The 16,466-nt window shown below is 42.5% G+C and overlaps 1 protein-coding gene across 1 annotated transcript; it reads left to right on the top strand.

The window, feature by feature from the left end:
* Window positions 1–13,649: 13,649 nt before the first annotated feature.
* Window positions 13,650–15,320, top strand: LOC119414097 (beta-crystallin B3). The gene is made up of 6 exons (XM_037681222.1): window positions 13,650–13,729; window positions 13,979–14,076; window positions 14,277–14,395; window positions 14,461–14,593; window positions 14,712–14,854; window positions 14,968–15,320. The coding sequence occupies exons 2-6, from the start codon at window positions 14,002–14,004 to the stop codon at window positions 15,209–15,211; spliced, it is 714 nt and encodes a 237-aa protein (XP_037537150.1). The 5' UTR covers window positions 13,650–13,729; window positions 13,979–14,001; the 3' UTR covers window positions 15,212–15,320.
* Window positions 15,321–16,466: the final 1,146 nt, after the last annotated feature.

The raw sequence follows: 16,466 nt of genomic DNA on the forward strand, positions 1-16,466 counted from the left end.
ATGAATGTGATAAAGAACAGATTAGTCTCTTTCGAATGATTTGTTCAATTAGCTTTGTATAGATCAGGTTTCTGTATGAGTGGATAAATGAGGACACAGATCGTGTTATAAAGAGCTTTGAGTGTCTTGATAAGGTAGAAAGGTGCTATATAAGTACAGTCCATTTACCATTTACCATAAGTTAATATTTGAGAGCCTTTGGAACTTTCCATTTTCAGAGCACGTTGAAGTCTCTTATTTCATTCCTTTATTTGAAAAATGTATTTGATCTATTTTAGTGCTTCTCTGTCCATACCAGTGTACTGTATTGAGCTCTGTTTTGACATATATCCCTTTCAAAAATCAGTGCTGTGCCAAACTTTGAAACCACTGTATCACTTTTGTTTCCAAGCAGACCAACTTTCTTTTAATCTTTCCTAACATTCTTAAGGCTTTCTCAGAGTCGGAGTTTCTTTATTTGTCATATGCAGCACATGTGGTACATGTGGTGGAATGAAATTGTGTTTCTAAAGGTCTTTCAAAGTTTTTCTTTGGATTAATTCTACTATTGTCCCTCATTTCAGTCCAGTTCTTTTAACTATGACAACATATTGTGATTGACGCAATACTGGTCCATCCCTTGAGTTTAGGAAGCTATTCGTGCCTGAATAATTCATAGGTTAGAATTAAGTGGCTTAACAACAAAAAATATGAAAATGGTCGGGGTTTATATGCAAACATAGCTCCAGGTCATAAAAAAAAGTAAAAAATCAATCTAACGTCTGCCTCCTTGAAAGCTAATCATAAAAAATGAGTGATAACCCATGACATTTCCATAGTATAGTTAATTACCAACTTTTTGTGCCAGACAAGTTCTGAAGTCAGATGAGAAGCAGCTTGGCATCACACAGTGTAGGATCCATGCCGACACAAGTGGTAAACCTAAAAAGACCGAGTTGTGGGAAGCCAGAAATAAATGTTAAAAACAGCATTTGACTCAAAGGCTCAAGCAGACAGCTGCAGCAACTTATTTAAATGTTATGAATAAAAATATTGTGGATCATTCAAGGAGCACTGTCAAGTTAATCCAGTCAGAGCTGTTGGTTTAATTTTCGGGGAGCGGCGTTACTGAAAGACCGATGAAAAGTGTTTGACGTGTTTACGAGAGCGCTACTAAAATGCATCAAATACAACAGTTATTACTTTAACTGTCATTGAACATATGCTTACATTGTGTTCTTGCATTTTTCTTTTTAATTATACATAAGGTCAATAGGGTCAAACATTTCTTCTTAAACTTTTGCTACTGGCAAAAACCAGGGAAACGAACCCCAGACTGAAATAATCCTGTAGATTAGGTTGGGCGCACACTGAGGAGAGAAAAAAACGCTTAAGCTGATGTTGAGTCAGATTTTTACTTTCTTGCCCTTCATTCCTACTAGTTGCTTTGTACAACACTGAGGCTTGTCTGTATCCACCACCTGTGTTCTTTTCTTACATAACACTGTTCGATTTGCCTAGCAGATTGCCTTAATGTAATCCTTCTGTCATCCAGCTAGAATGTCCATTTGTTGACATGAGATTAGGTGTTCGAAGGAGCGGTCGGCTTTGAATGCATGTAGAAAGTTACTGGTTACTGCTGTGTACATAGAGCATACTTTCATAAGTTACCTAAGCCTGAGTCAGAGCTCAGATTTAAGCAGAGGTGTAGATGATGGAGTGACGGCACACTACAAGTACAGTGATGTGACTGAATGTGTGTTCATAGCAACACGGATCAAATTTTCTGTAATATGATGAAGCACATGTCTTGCCACAACATATATAGATACTATTAGCTCTGATTCAGTGCAGTACTGTTTATACTCACCAGTGCTATTAATAATCCTATGATACACTTGCATTCATCTACAGTGTGATAAACTCAGTGAAGAGACTGTATCTCTTGTGCTGCATTCATGTAAACTTTTACCTGCCACTTAAGGTGAAAGCAGTGCAATAATGTGTTTATTTGTGTGCATTTGTCTGTAATGTTAGCAAAATATCTCATGAACCAGTGGAGAGATGGTAATGAAACTCTCAAAGTAATTTATGTATGTGCATCCCATTTAAACAACCTAACCGCAAAAATGGCCATGACTCAGCAAATGTTTAGATGTGGAGCTGAAGTTTTGTGTGGTAGTAGCTGAGAGTCATCCCCAACATGTACTGGAAGTGCCAACTGGTTGAAAAAGATCTGTTTTTAAAGGTTTGGCAATAATCCTTGGAATCAGTTCTCTCTTTTAGCAGAATGTCTCATAAAACACCAAATGGACACTAATTAAACTTTCAGAAATCATTTATTGGACGTGCTTCTACAACTGAATAAATCTTAGTCAGCCCAATTCGTGATGGCCGCCACAGCCAACTGACCTTGTGAAACACAACAATTATAACACTGAGCTAAACTTTGGGTGCTAGTACTTTACAGTAGTTGAGTGTAATGCCCAACACATACTGCACGTTTTACACATGACACAAAATCGTTGCTTAAAACCTTAGCATTAACTGTTTGTCAGCACTTTCTGTTGGTAAAATATCTCTTAAACGACTGGAGTGAGTAAAACTGCAACAAACAAAGCAGCTGAACTTCTAATTTGAAGTAAAATATGTTTATTTACCATCCTGGGAGCTCTTTCCCTGAGATAAGATAAAATAAGAACTTTATTGATCCCGCAGGAAATTGTTGTGCCAGAGTTTCAGTACAAAGGACCAAACACAATGAATCACACAAGATTTAAAAAAATTGCAGAAAATATAAAAAATACCAACAACTAAGTTCTAAACTGGTGCAGACAGAAACATTAAAGAGTTTATTGTGGTGCAGGATTAATTTTATTGTTCTATGTGTAGAAAGGGGGAGGAGTTGAAAAGTTTGACATTCACAGGGAGGAAGGACTTCCTGTGTTGTTCTGTGGAGCACCTCGGTGGTCTCAGTCTACAACTGAAGGTGCTGCGATGAGTCCAGGGTGTCATGCAGGGGGGGGGGACGTGTTGTTCAGGATCTGGAGCAGTTTCCTCAACATCCTCTGCTCAGAAACCTCTGTCAGAGACTGCAGGTCCACTCCCAGAACTGAACCAGCTCTCTTGATGAGGATGTCGAGTCTGTTGGCATCAGCTTCCTTCACCCTGCTTCCCCAGCACCACAGAGTAGAAGAAGACGCTGGAGACCACCGAGTGGGAAAACATCTGCAGCATGGTTCTGCAGATGTTAAAGGACCTGAGTCTCCTCAGAAGAAAAATTGACTCTGCCCGAGGGCGTTGGTGTTAACTGTCTAGTCCAGTTTATTGTAAGTGAACCTCCAGTTACTTGTAGCAGTCCACAATGTCCACCTTAGTACCCTTGATGTTGGGGGTGGGGCGGTGGTCTTCATCCTGTAGTCCACCTGCAGCTCTTTAGTTTTTCCAACATTGAGTTGCAGGTGGTTCTGTCCACCACACCTCTGTGTTCAACTTCCTGGTCACCAGTGATGCAGCCCACAGTGACAGAGTCATCCAGAACTTCTGCAGATGCAGGATTGAGAGTTGTACCTGAAAATCGAGGTGTAGAGGGTGAACAGACGCAGTGAGAGGACCATCCTCTGAGGAGCCCCTGTGCTGCTCAGTATGGTGTCCCAGGTGGTGTTCTGCAGCCTCACATGCTGTGGTCGACCTGTGAGGTAGTCTCTGATCCAGGTGACCAGCGACTCATTCACCTGCATGTCCCGGAGCTACTGCAGAGTAGAGCAGGTCTGATGGTGTTAAAAACACTGGAAAAGTTAAAGAACATGACTCTTACAGTGCTTCCTGCCCTGTCCAGGTGTGTAGGCTCTGTGCAGCAGGTAGATGATGGTGTCATCAACTCCAACGCGTGGCTAATTTGCAAACTGTAGCAGGCCAGGTATGGTTCCACCACTGATCTGATGTGCTTCAGGACCAGCCTCTCCAGCGACTTCATGACATGTGATGTCAAGGCCACAGGTCTGTGGTCACTGTGTGGGTTTGGGTGGTTCTTTAACATCTAAAACAAAAGATGGCTGCCCCAGCTAATGACACTGGCTATCACAAAATGACTGCAACTCATTTATACAGGTATTGAGCAGCTGTGTGCAGTAATTTGATGGTTATCCCTATGACCTACTCTGAGCACTAACAAATCTGAGATCTTGCATATCATTTTCAAGGTTTGACCTAAACATCTATAACCCTGTCATCAATCTTCATCTAAGAAGATCTCAGTTTAAAAGTGGTGTGACTGACGGCGGGTGATATGCATTCCTTCAAGAAATGCTAGGCTTTTAATTTCCCTCTGTTTGCTGCTCTCCCTCTGCTCCAAGGCCTCATCAAACATCACCTGGCAGGTGCTTTACAGCAGACCTCCTTTTTTTAACGTTCGATTTTGTTTTCTCAGTTTCCACTGATGTGCAGCAGTCAGTGCATTAGCATGTACAAGTTTCCAAGACCTCATTCCTGCAGATTGTCAGCCAGACCTTCCTGGTGATCAACCCTTTCTCTCCTTCATCCCTCCATTCATCCGCTCTTTGTTATGTTGTTTTCCTTGACACACCCTTCCTGTCCAGGGGAAGTTGACTATTGCTAATGTTATTAGTGAAAAGCCTTTCTCTTGACTGCTGTAAGTCATTGCTACTGGACCTGTTGGTTCAATCGGCTTCCTCCTTCAACCGCATCTGCATTGTTTGAGGTCGATTATGCACAGCCGTAAACGTCTAAAAGGTTTTATGTACTCATCAGTTGGCTTTGCTCGCTCATGATCTTTCACTTTCAATAGCAAATGATTGAGCGATCTGCTTTCTGAAAGCGTCTCTCTGTAACGTGTTCCTGCAAAGACACCGTTCCTTTGCTGAGCTGATCCATTTGGGTTGGGTAGCACAAACACGCTGGGCTGGATTTTTTTTATCAGCAGACATTTACAAGGCCTTGTAAATCTTTAATGTGCCAACAGTGAAAGCAGCAATAACGAAAAACGGCAGGTAACGTTACAGCATTAAAAATAAGTCAAAAATGAAGTTGTTTGGTGATAGAAACTCCACATTGCTGCTTTCCGAAATAAACCTGCTTCTTACTGCTCAGAAAACTGTCTGAAGTGTGAAGTTCATGCATTTCGAGACTAAGAGAAGTGATAATTTGACGTCTGGTTGAAAAGTGTGAGTTCTGTAAGCTCTTGAGAAAATGAGCTGAAGTGCTGTCTCAGAGCGGGGAACCATGTTGACTGGCGTCCTCACTGTTCTCAGCTTTATCCTTTGCCAGGAAAGGGTTCACTGATTAACAACATCCTGCACTGCTCGCACTCTTTACTTGTTTTATGCACCCTCCATTAACATTTCTCACCGTTACACTCTTATCTCCTCTGCTTTATTGATTCTCTTGCTCCTTTTTTGTTTCGTTTGCAGCAGTTTTGTATTTTGATCCTGTGCAGACAGAGGAACCAGGGAATGCATTCACAAAGCTCTCAGGAGGAGCACACTGATCTAGTCAACAGTAAACAGCTCTCATGGTCAAGGAGCCCGGGCACTTATCACCACGTATCACCTTTCCCTGTTCACTCTTCAGGCTTCTCAGAGGACAGGAGGATTTTCTGTTGTCTTTTCATTCTTTATAGGGACCAGGGTTATCAGTTTGTGTGTGGGCGTGGCTCTCTGAGCTCTGTTTGGTTTTTGAGACAGTATGTTCTCTGTACCAGAGTCATTAAAAGAGGCATGGTTCAGTAGACAGCAAACACACAATCGCTCATTCCCATCTCCATCTTTGCCCCCACTCTGATCCTGTCTCCACCGACGCTTCCTTTTGCGTTTCATTATCCGTCCTGCCATCATCACCCACTAAAACTCTGCAACCTACTGCTAGGTTAGCACATCTTTTGGCACTTCAGTAGATTTGGTGACATCCATTAAGCATCTAATGTGTCTTTTACTTCACATTGTCATGTTGTCGCTTTCTGTGTCCGATGAACAGTATTTTGAGCTTGGCTTAGCAATGAAAATGTGAAAAGCTCATAGATGTCAACCAAAACTAGGTGTAGGTTATTACCTGTCACATAACATTTGGAAGCTGTGTATATCTACGAAGTAAGCCTGGTTGAGTGGTTGCACAGCACTGATTTCACACTCTGCACGGTGACTTTGTGTAAATTTTCAGTCCATGCATGCAGACTTGAACACTTTCCTCCAAAAACACAACTTTCACAGAGGAATACCACTTGTTGACTAAAAAGTGGTGAAGCATGAACTGATGGGACATAACACAACAACAACCAGTTCACCAACAAAGAATATAACATTAAATTCATTTTTAAAAACTTGGGTTAAAAACATGCTCCATAGCTGCTGTGACTGAACTAAACATTTAAAGCTGTTTTATACTTCACCACAATCAGATCTGGTCTACTGTGACTGTTGTTTTAATAACAAAGAAGACTACAAGACCATCAACTGCACCAACCCATCTAAAAGTGGTCTGCACGTGATTGATTCAGCTTTTTCTGAGACTGCCCTCGAGTAGAAGCAACGCATCAACATGTTTTTGAGGAGCTCTGCTGAAGCATGTTCAGACCTTTATATCGGAGCATCACTCGAGTGTAGATTGACATCCCATCAATCCATCAATCGTCTCTCTTCTCTCATCCTTTTTGCCCCCAGGTGCAGCAGAACCAAGGTGGTGAAGAGAAGGAGAAAGACTCTGGAACGCCCGTTCGTGACACGGACAGTCAGTATGGGACCTGGGAGACGGGCCTGCGCTCCGATGACAGGTAAATAAACTGTACAGTGTGTTTATTCAGACTGTTCAAATGAGTGCTCCTACATTACTGTTGTCCAAATACCATCCAAAATCAACTACATTTACTTCTAATTGATAAAAACACTGTATAAAAGTTGTAAAGTTCTCTAAAATGCCACTCTCACCAGTGACGTGCGGTGAGGTTTGTGACGGGCACCGACTGGATGCTCACATATATGAACCCAAAATAGAAGCTTTCTATTTAGCTTTTTTTTATTTTAAAAAGACATCTAATTATTATTTTATCACACTCCATACTCCTCTCTTTTTAAATAAAAAAACATGTATTATCTTACCTTGATTTTAATATGAATGAGTTCAGAAAAATCCTTTAGCTTTGAGCTATGATCTTCCATTTTGTGTAAACAAATTAAAATGAGTGTATCGTTTTAGATTTGTTACATCCCTTTCCCTCTGCGTAACAGAAGAACGCACAGCGACGTTTCATTGTCCCTAAGGGGCAGCACCGCCCCCTATCGGTGTGGCACGGTACTTTCTGCCTCACCCTGTGTATTTTCAGTGTGCAATTATGATCGATTAGGAAGAATAAATGCAGTATGTCACACACATTCATTCAATATATTAGACAGACTGTAGAACATCAACATGTGTAGCACATGTGTAATCAAACATGCATATTGGTGATATCAAGAGAGACAGCAATGAGCATGCACCAACTGCCTTCATATATTGTATATGACACAGCGCCCCCCAGAGGTGAACCAGAGCACTACACTGCCTCACCCCACATGGTTTGAACAGGCAACGAGTAAATTCTGTGATTTTGAAAACGGTTTTATAGAACAGTCAAGTGGTCAAATGAATTTTCTCTTATTGTTAGTATTTTACTTGTCATGATGACGGGTGAAACACTGCCTCACCTGACTGCACGTCACAGACTAAAAGGCTTGTTTATATTTTGGTGAATTGAATTTTTATCCAACACGAGTACTAAAAGTTGATGTGGTCACTGACCAACTTTTTTTGTGTTTAAGAAAATGCAAACATTTCTTGGATTTGATTGCAGCAGCACACACACTCAGCATGTGTGTTTACGGTTTAGTTTCTCTTCCTGTTCATTTAACATCTGAATACAGTAGTTCCTCACTACTTCACGGTTCTTTTATCGCGGACTCACTTTATTGCAGTTTTTCAAAATAAGATTGGACATGACACATAACTGGCTGATTGGATGAGCTGCACGATCAGCATGGGATTTTTATTTAAAATAAATGTTTTTAAATTATTTAGTACCTGTTGCACCTTTGTGCAGCCCACACTGCAGGATAAACTTCCTCCTGCAGCTGATCAGCTGATCTCCGTGCAGAGCAGAGGAGTGGGCGTGGCCGAGAGTGCTGGCAGGTGGCTGAGGGCAGCGGAGGCAGGAGCTGAAATTACGACATGCTGTGCTCTTAGAGTGTTCAGAGTTTAGAAACATTGATTAAAATATTACGAGAGTGTGAGAAGGCTTTAAAACACCTCTCTCTTTATATAAATACTAAAATAAACTACTACTTATTACTTTTACTTCAATTCCTACTTCGTAGTTTTTCGCTTATCGCGGGGCTTCAGGCTACGGCTCCCCCACGATAAACGAGGGACTACTGTACAGTAATTTTTGCAGTTTCGTAAGAAGACTTTTTCTACGCAAACACAAAATATTAGCTGTTCACCGTCATGTGATTCTCTTCTTTGTCGTGTATTGTGCAGCTCACTTAAGCACACACACACGCACACACACACACACACACACACACACAGACAGCATAGTTTTCTAGAGTGTGTATGCCTCTCACACAGTCTGTACATATAAGTCATGTGTGTGTGTGTTTTGTCATTATGGCATGTAGAGTGAGTTCTGTCTTGTTAAAATAACCACAAATTGACCAGAACAAACATTCGTATTAGTATTTATATACAGTTAACGCATAGCTACTTTGTTGCATAAAGTACCCTCATGTTTTATTTCTTTTAGCAGCCGCAGACTGATTTAAATTACAATATTTGTGAATGATAATCCTGAGCCTACGCAGTTTTAATAACCGGAGACAACGTGGTTTGACTCATCAGTGCTCATTAACTGTGATTTCTAAACTTTGACTTTTATTCTTTGAAATGGCATTAAATTATCTGAATCTTTTCATCATCTTGAGCTCTGTAGAGTTTTAAAACTTAAGATCTTTTCAAATTTGCTTTGAGGCGTTTCTTTTTTTAATTGATTTTTGATTGTTCAGTAGGACTTGGCACAAAGTAATGAGTTCCCTTCTGTGCTTAAAAAGTCAAGCGGATCCGATCTGTGTTATCTGGTCTACATTCAAGCCACGAGAGTCTTCTGATCATCAGCAGCTCTACAAACGTTTCTGTTAAATCACAGATTAAATCAGTTGTCCGACCCATATTATTGTTCTAAAGTAAACAAGATGAATATTCACCTGAGTCAAATTACTGGAGGCTTGTTAAAATAATTTAATAAGTTGTGTTGTGTAACTTAATAGATTCAAAATGAGAGAAGTAAAGAAGAACACAATGATCTGCAGGTATAATCTGTGCAGCCACCTCTTTACAATGATGATAATCTGTAAAACAGAACGCTGTTGGCTCACAATCTATTACTGACCCCTTCTGGTCAAAACACATCACAGTAATAAGAAGGGGTATTCTGATTTGTGCACAGAAAATAATAAAAACAGTCTAATGTGTATTTACTGTAGAATACAATGTATTATTTACTGTAAATAGTTTGTTTACAGTGACAGAGAGGTGGTTTTTAAAAGCAGCCTGTGGTTCAAAGCTTCTCGCCGTCAAAGCTCTGATCCTGTGTGGTTGTAGGTGTGGACACACCAACGACTAGGAAATGTGTCATTGCTTGACTCGTACGTTTTAATAATTTTCTTACAGCCTGACACCTGCTACTCCTAGTTCAGAAAGCAATCGGAGTCCATCCCCAAGAAAGTCCACTCCTCTACACTCACCAGGTGACACCACCTCCCAGCTGGACGCCGACACCCTGGACGGCGTCCCTCCTTTGTCCTCGTCTGACGGTCAGCCGCTTCCTTTTCCTGACGTAAGTGTTAACCTCAGCTCGGTTCATTTGTCATGACGTGTCCGCCCGAGCCTTTAGCTGTCCGTCACCTCTGATGCTGTGACTACACCAACACTAACGATTGTGATTTGTCTTTCTCGGCCTTGATTTTCAGGCTCCACCATCTTTGTTAGACAACAGTGTTCTCCGCTCCAGAGCTCAGCTGGGAAAGAAGCGAGCTCCGCGGACTCGGCCGTCCAAGGCGGCCCGTCAGAATGTGGCACAGACTCAGGTGGACGGAGGAACCTCAGAGGATTGGCTTTACAAAGACTCAACAGGTAGGAAAACCTCCATCGTGTTTGTTTGATCGTATCTTATGTTGTCACTTTAACGTGTTAAAACAGCAGGCCTTCTTTGTGTTTGACCTGACCCCAACACCTTGTCCTCACAACAATTGGCATTTTATTTATCAAGAACGCTGCAGTCATTTTACTGCAGAATATTGTAGTTTTAACTCTGATAACTTTTAGTTTGTGGCAGCACAAATCAGAAGAGGAGACCAACAACAAGGGTTTCTGCTGCAAAATACAGGATTTCTACTCAGTCTTCAGAAGTTTGGTCTCAGATTACCTTTTTATAGTTTTTATCTCTTAAAAGTACGGAAAAGAGAAAATGGAGTATGAAAAACATTTGTTTCCCGAATTAATTTCTACAATACAAAGCAGTGTTTTTCAGATTTATTGTGTAGGAAGTGTGGATATAGACACATACACACTGCTCAAGTTTTATTTTTGTCTTTTGTTTTACGTTTTGTCTTTTAAAAGGAACGTATACAGAATTGAGTGTTGACTCGCGATGTTTGCACAGATCTGTGATAGTTTTTAATTCGTATTGTCATACCTAATATAATACTTTGGAAACTCTCAAAACTTAATCCTCAAAATGAAAGGTGTTGTCGGACTTAGATCTGCAAGTTACACAAGCCCTCCAGCAAACGCTGTTATTTTGTATCAGAACACATCACTTGTACTGTGACGTTCAGATTAATGTCTTAAAAACATTAGACATTGAATGCGTTTTTCTTTTCTGTCCATGTTTGGGCTACAGTCTACCCTGCAGTAAGTGTTTGGACTTGGGTTGAAAAAGTGTGAAATCAGATAAGATGTCTGGGAATTCGAGTTTGTAAAAGTCTGAAGTTCTAAAAAGAAGGAACGTGTAGGACTATGAACTTCCGGACAGAGTCAGGACGATGACTGCACCTTTTAGAGAAGGAAGGGCTGTTGATGTGTGCTCTCCTCCGACAGAGGCGAAGGCTGAGAGTAAAGACGATGACTCGGAGTCTGAGGAGACGACTAGAGGAGCTGACGCCGGCCCTGCTGTAGCCTCGCAGCCACAGAGGGTCGCCCTGTTCCCTGGGGTGGACCCTTCAGCTTTAAAGGTGAGCAGCAGCAGCCGGCTGCATCAGCAGCTTGTTCTGAGGCAGATACCGAGCTCTACTAATGTCCCGTATTTATCAGGCCCAGCTGAAGAAGAGGAGCGACTCTGACCATCTGACTGACGGACCTGGTCCTTCTCCTTCAGTGTCCCGCTCCCCCAATCCTTCGTTTCTCCCACGAGCAGCGCGTGTGCTGCCCCCAACTGGCACCAAGGAGAACAGGTGAGCAGCACCAGCTTGTTGTCTTTGTTTACAAAATGTTTCAGCGTGTTGTTTACCTCTGCAGCTGACCGTTTTATTTACTGGTGCGGATTGATCTTTTGCAGCGAGGAGGACTCACCGCAGTGGTTGAAGGAGCTAAAATCCAAGAAACGCTTGAGTCAGTATGAAAGCGAAACTTAAGCGAGCCATGAGGTAAAGTGTTTTAATGTGTTTATTTTAAAACTCAACCACCAAACTTAAAGCTCCTCATCACATTCTCCTTCTTCTCCTTCGTAGGTTGCCTTAACAGATGAATATGAACGAAACAGAGGCCTTAACGTTTGACTCGGTCATTAGGAGAGAGTGGATCTACAGCTGCTGAATATATTTTGTTCATGATATATATATTTTTTTTTTAGTTTTGTTTTTTTGTTTTTCCACTTTCTGGGTCGATAAATGTGCATGGTGCCTTTTTTTTCTAACGGAGAGTCTTTATCTTATGGAAAATGTAAACGAGCAAAGAGGAACACCACCGTCATGCTTGTTCTGCTCCATCCATTTCATGTTTGAACCTGTGGGAGTTCTGCGGCACCTGAAGGGACTTTACTTTGGTGATTTAACAGGGACCTGGAGAAACGAGGAAAAATAAAAAGCAAATATTGTCAAATGATTCCTGTCAGGCCAGACGTCAGGAGATATTTAACTTGTGGGACCATGATGCCTTGATGCGCTTCATCTGACGCTGGAGGAAAATCCAGCCCTGCTGTTACAAGACGGTCTGTAGCGTCGGCTGATCTGCGGGTTAGCTTCAGCTGGATGTGTGCCGTCTGTTGATCAGTCACACAAACGTTGCCACTGATAACATTTCAGACACTAAATGATTTCTGAGAGAGAGAACAAATCACCCCTGTCTTGAAGCGTCTGTGGGAATGTGCACCACGTTGATGCCTATAGTCAGGTGTTCTGTCTGTGGTTTAACAGAGATAGTTTTGAAGACAGAAGATGCATCACTACAACAGAGGCGCCCTGGCATTTTACTTTGATACACTCCTCAGCCTAACGGTGTTACAGTTGCTGTATACTGTATATATATATATGTATATATATATATATATAAATGATATTTTGTCTGATTATGTATTTTCATGTGTATGAGGGACTAGAGGGGTGGTGCTTTTTGGACAAATGACTTTGCATCTGTCAATCATGCACAAATCAGCACAAACACTCTTCTGCCTGTCTTCCCGTCTGAATGGACTGAAGATCCAGTAAAAGCCATACAGCTCATTTAGTTGCTCTTCTATCTTCAATCATGTTTCGCCGATGTCTTCCTGATGAATGTGCAGTTTGCTCATTATTTTCTCACCACTACACGTGCACGTGCAGCCCCTCCTGTCCCATCGAGTGTTTCTCTGACGGGCTCGAAGTGGGCAGGGTGTCGGCTCGCACTGCTCCAGTCGAGGGCGTTTGTTCACTACACTCACTGATCGACTTTCTGTAAAACCTCTTCCTCATGTTTGCGCCCCCCCACTTCTACCAAGCACTTTGCCACTTGATGCACTACAGCACTGACCTCTGCCCCTCCTGTCGGCCATGTTTTCTGTTTGAACAGCTTGATCATGCAGTGCAAGCAAATTGAATGTTGATGGAGGCTTCGGAGCGATCATCCCTGGTTTCTGTGTATGACTTTTTTTTTTTTGGGTCATAAAATTTGTGGGTTTATATTTTATGTCCATCTTTGTCTTTTTTTTTATTATTATTTGAAAGTAGCAATGTTTATTGCACTGTGTTGTACTGGCCAGTGTCCTAAAAGTATAACTTCTTAATAAAATCTACCTGACTTGAGTTACAGTTTCCAGTTTGTGAAACTTGCGGCACAACTGAACCCGTTTATGAAGCGTCTGCCTTCCAAATTGTGAGAAGCAGTCGTGCAGACTGTAGCTGGGTGTAGCTCGACGGTCGGTGCGTGTTTGTGCTGAGCAGGCCCGTTTGCTGAATCCTCTTGGCTCTCTCTCCATGTGCCCACACACAGCGCTCGCTGGCAGCCGGGCGGACGGGCAGCGCAGCGTGTGCCAACACAACTGCCTATTGAGAGGCAGCGTTACGGACACAATGTGAGCGACAGACTTGCTGTATCAACAGCTCCCCCTTTTCTGCTGTTGTGGCCAGAAATAAACCATAAATACCCCCCAGCCCTGCCCTCTAATGGCTCAACCCCACCAAACTCCCAAGTGGTGCTAGAAAAACGGGGACGCTGCCACTCTAGCAGGCATATCCAGGTAAAAAGCCCAAGTTTGGACACAGGGATTGAAAACTGGTGTATTCTCATACGTGCAAGACAATTTGATGGGTCGGCAACAGTAAATGCAACCTTTTGGTTGTTTTTGTCGTATTTAAGTCCTGAAGGGTTGACATGAAACTCTTGCAGCCGTGGGGGCAATTTGATATTTATCCTTCCTTTTTTTTTCTGTGTATGTTCCTGAGTGTACATGGTGCTTTAACTCTGTGTGTGTGCTGCTGTCACAAAGTGGAGGAGCAGTGAATCAGGAGGATGTCCAAGCAGCAGAGTGCCCCGGACCAGTTGGCTGCTGGGAAGAGCCAGGGTGGAGCTGGAACCAAATATAAGGTGCTCGGACCACTTTTTATTTAGAGATAAAAACCTGCTGAGATCAGGGATAAATATTGTCTCATGCTTCCAGATGTTTGCACCTAAAGAAACGAGTCACAAATGACCATGTGTTAAAATCATTCGGGTGCATCTGAATACGTTCAGTTTGTGTTGTCACCATGAAGGATAGACCATGTGTTGGTTTCTCCATTGTCCAGGTGGTGCTGTTTGAGTTCGAGAACTTCCAGGGCTCCAAGACGGAGCTGTCTGCAGAGTGCAAGGATGTGACGGAGAAGGGGCTGCAGAAGGTCGGATCAGTGATTGTTGAGTCAGGACCGTAAGTAGACTCAGAAAAACTGTTTCTCTGTGCGTTTGTCATAATAAACTCGTGTCTTCTGTCAGTTGGGTGGGTCATGATCGACATGGGTTCACCGGGGAGCAGTTCATTCTGGAGAAGGGTGAATATCCACGCTGGGACACCTGGACCAATAGTCAGCGCAGCTACACCCTCTTGTCTCTGAGGCCACTCAAAGTGGTGAGCGACTTGTTTACAGCCTCTTTACCAGGAGCTTTATCAGCATTTACTTGGTTAACAATAATGGGAGACATCTGAAGGACTTGGAAGCATCCATGCGTCTGCTTCTGCTCCTCAGGATGGTGCTGAACACAAGCTCCACTTGTATGAGAACCCAGGGTTCACTGGCAGAAAGATGGAGATTGTTGATGATGATGTGCCAAGTTTGTGGGGCCATGGTTTTCAGGACCGCGTGGCGAGTGTGAAGGCTCTTAATGGGACGTAAGTTTCCTCCTTCATCCCTTTAATTTATATCACTTTATTCAAACTGAGGCCAAAATGTTGAGTTTGAATAATCTGAGTATTTTCTGGGATAATTCTGTCTTGTTCTTCAGATGGGTTGGCTACATGTACCCGGGGTACCGGGGTCGGCAGTTCATCTTCGAACGAGGAGATTTCAAGCACTGGAACGACTGGGAGTCCCCTGCTCCTCAGATCCAATCTGTCCGACGTGTGCGGGACATGCAGTGGCACAAGAGGGGCTGCTTCATTGTTCCAGAGCCCGCTCCTGCTCCTGGCCCAGATCCAGATCCTGCCCCAGCTCCTCCTGCCCCTCCTGCTGCAGCTGGAGCCAGCTGAGCAGGATCCTCGCCTGCCTCCTGAACCCCACCCTGCCTGAAGTGCTTTCCCTCTGCCTTAACCTAACCATGGCAAACACTGGCTGCTTGTGCCCAGAGACGAGTGCCATGCATGTTTCGGTGGCAAATAAAGGTTGTTTGACCTGGACCTTGGTGACGTTATATTTGTGCTTCAAGGTGGAAACGGTTCAAAACAAATCAAATTGATCTTACAAGACAAACACGTGTAAAAATGACATCCTTGCAGAATGGATGGTTCATATTTGGCAACTTTTTTTTTTCAAGACTCGCATAAACCTGTTACAATTTAATTTTTTTTTTAGTCATGTGTACTATACTTTTATCAACTTTTACTATTTAAAACCACATTTAGCCACAGAATCCCACGACTGATTCAGTAAATATGTGAACATGCAGCTGCCAATGAAAATGTATGCTTGCCATTAAAACCGAGTGCTGCTCATTCTCTGCTGTATTCATTTTTATTTTAAAGGTAATCAGAGTAACAACCGCACCTTTAAGAATATTACAGGTTTGATTAGTTAAATTAAAGTGATCTTTTCTTCCTGAATGATGATCTTTATTGCTAAGGCTTAAGTGAACTGTCATAAAATTGTGTGCACAGGGTCCCAGTTACATCCAAAAATCGCCAGAACAAAGTATAAAAAGAAACTGTACATAAGAATCTAACATATACTCTAAGCTAAATGAACCCCAAACAGTACACTAAAAATCTAAGATATAGACTAAACACTAATAATGTAAAACAACATAACAACAGCAGCCTGATCTAATGCATAACGTTAAAGAGTGTGGTGAAAATGCACGTTTTTTTTTACTATTCTAGTGCACAATTCCAAAAACTGCACTGATTCAAATCTCATAAACCAATAATTCACAATGCAGTAAGGTAAATATGATGGGGGGAGTGGTGGCGCAGAGGCCAGAGAAGGTGGGCCTGTGATCGGAAGGTCACCGGTTCAACTCCTCGGACTGATGACATCAAAATGTGGGTAGGAAAGGCGAAGCACTCACACCTGTCTCCACCCTCATTTGCCCCACTCTTGTCCCTTGAGCAAGGCCCTCAACCCCCACCATCAGCTCCTCTGGGTGCCATAGATAGCAGCTCTCTGCTCCACACAGAGGGCTGTGGTAGCTCGGTGTCTGTGGTTGTGTCAGGAAGGACATCCGGTGTAAAAACAACTAAGTCGTCATGTGACTTAGTTCACTGTGGTGACCCCTGACGAAAGGAGAAG

The sequence above is a fragment of the Nematolebias whitei genome, chromosome 8, assembly GCF_014905685.2.
Source record: "Nematolebias whitei isolate Nwh7 chromosome 8, NemWhi1, whole genome shotgun sequence".
NCBI classification, from domain to species: Eukaryota; Metazoa; Chordata; class Actinopteri; order Cyprinodontiformes; family Rivulidae; genus Nematolebias; species Nematolebias whitei.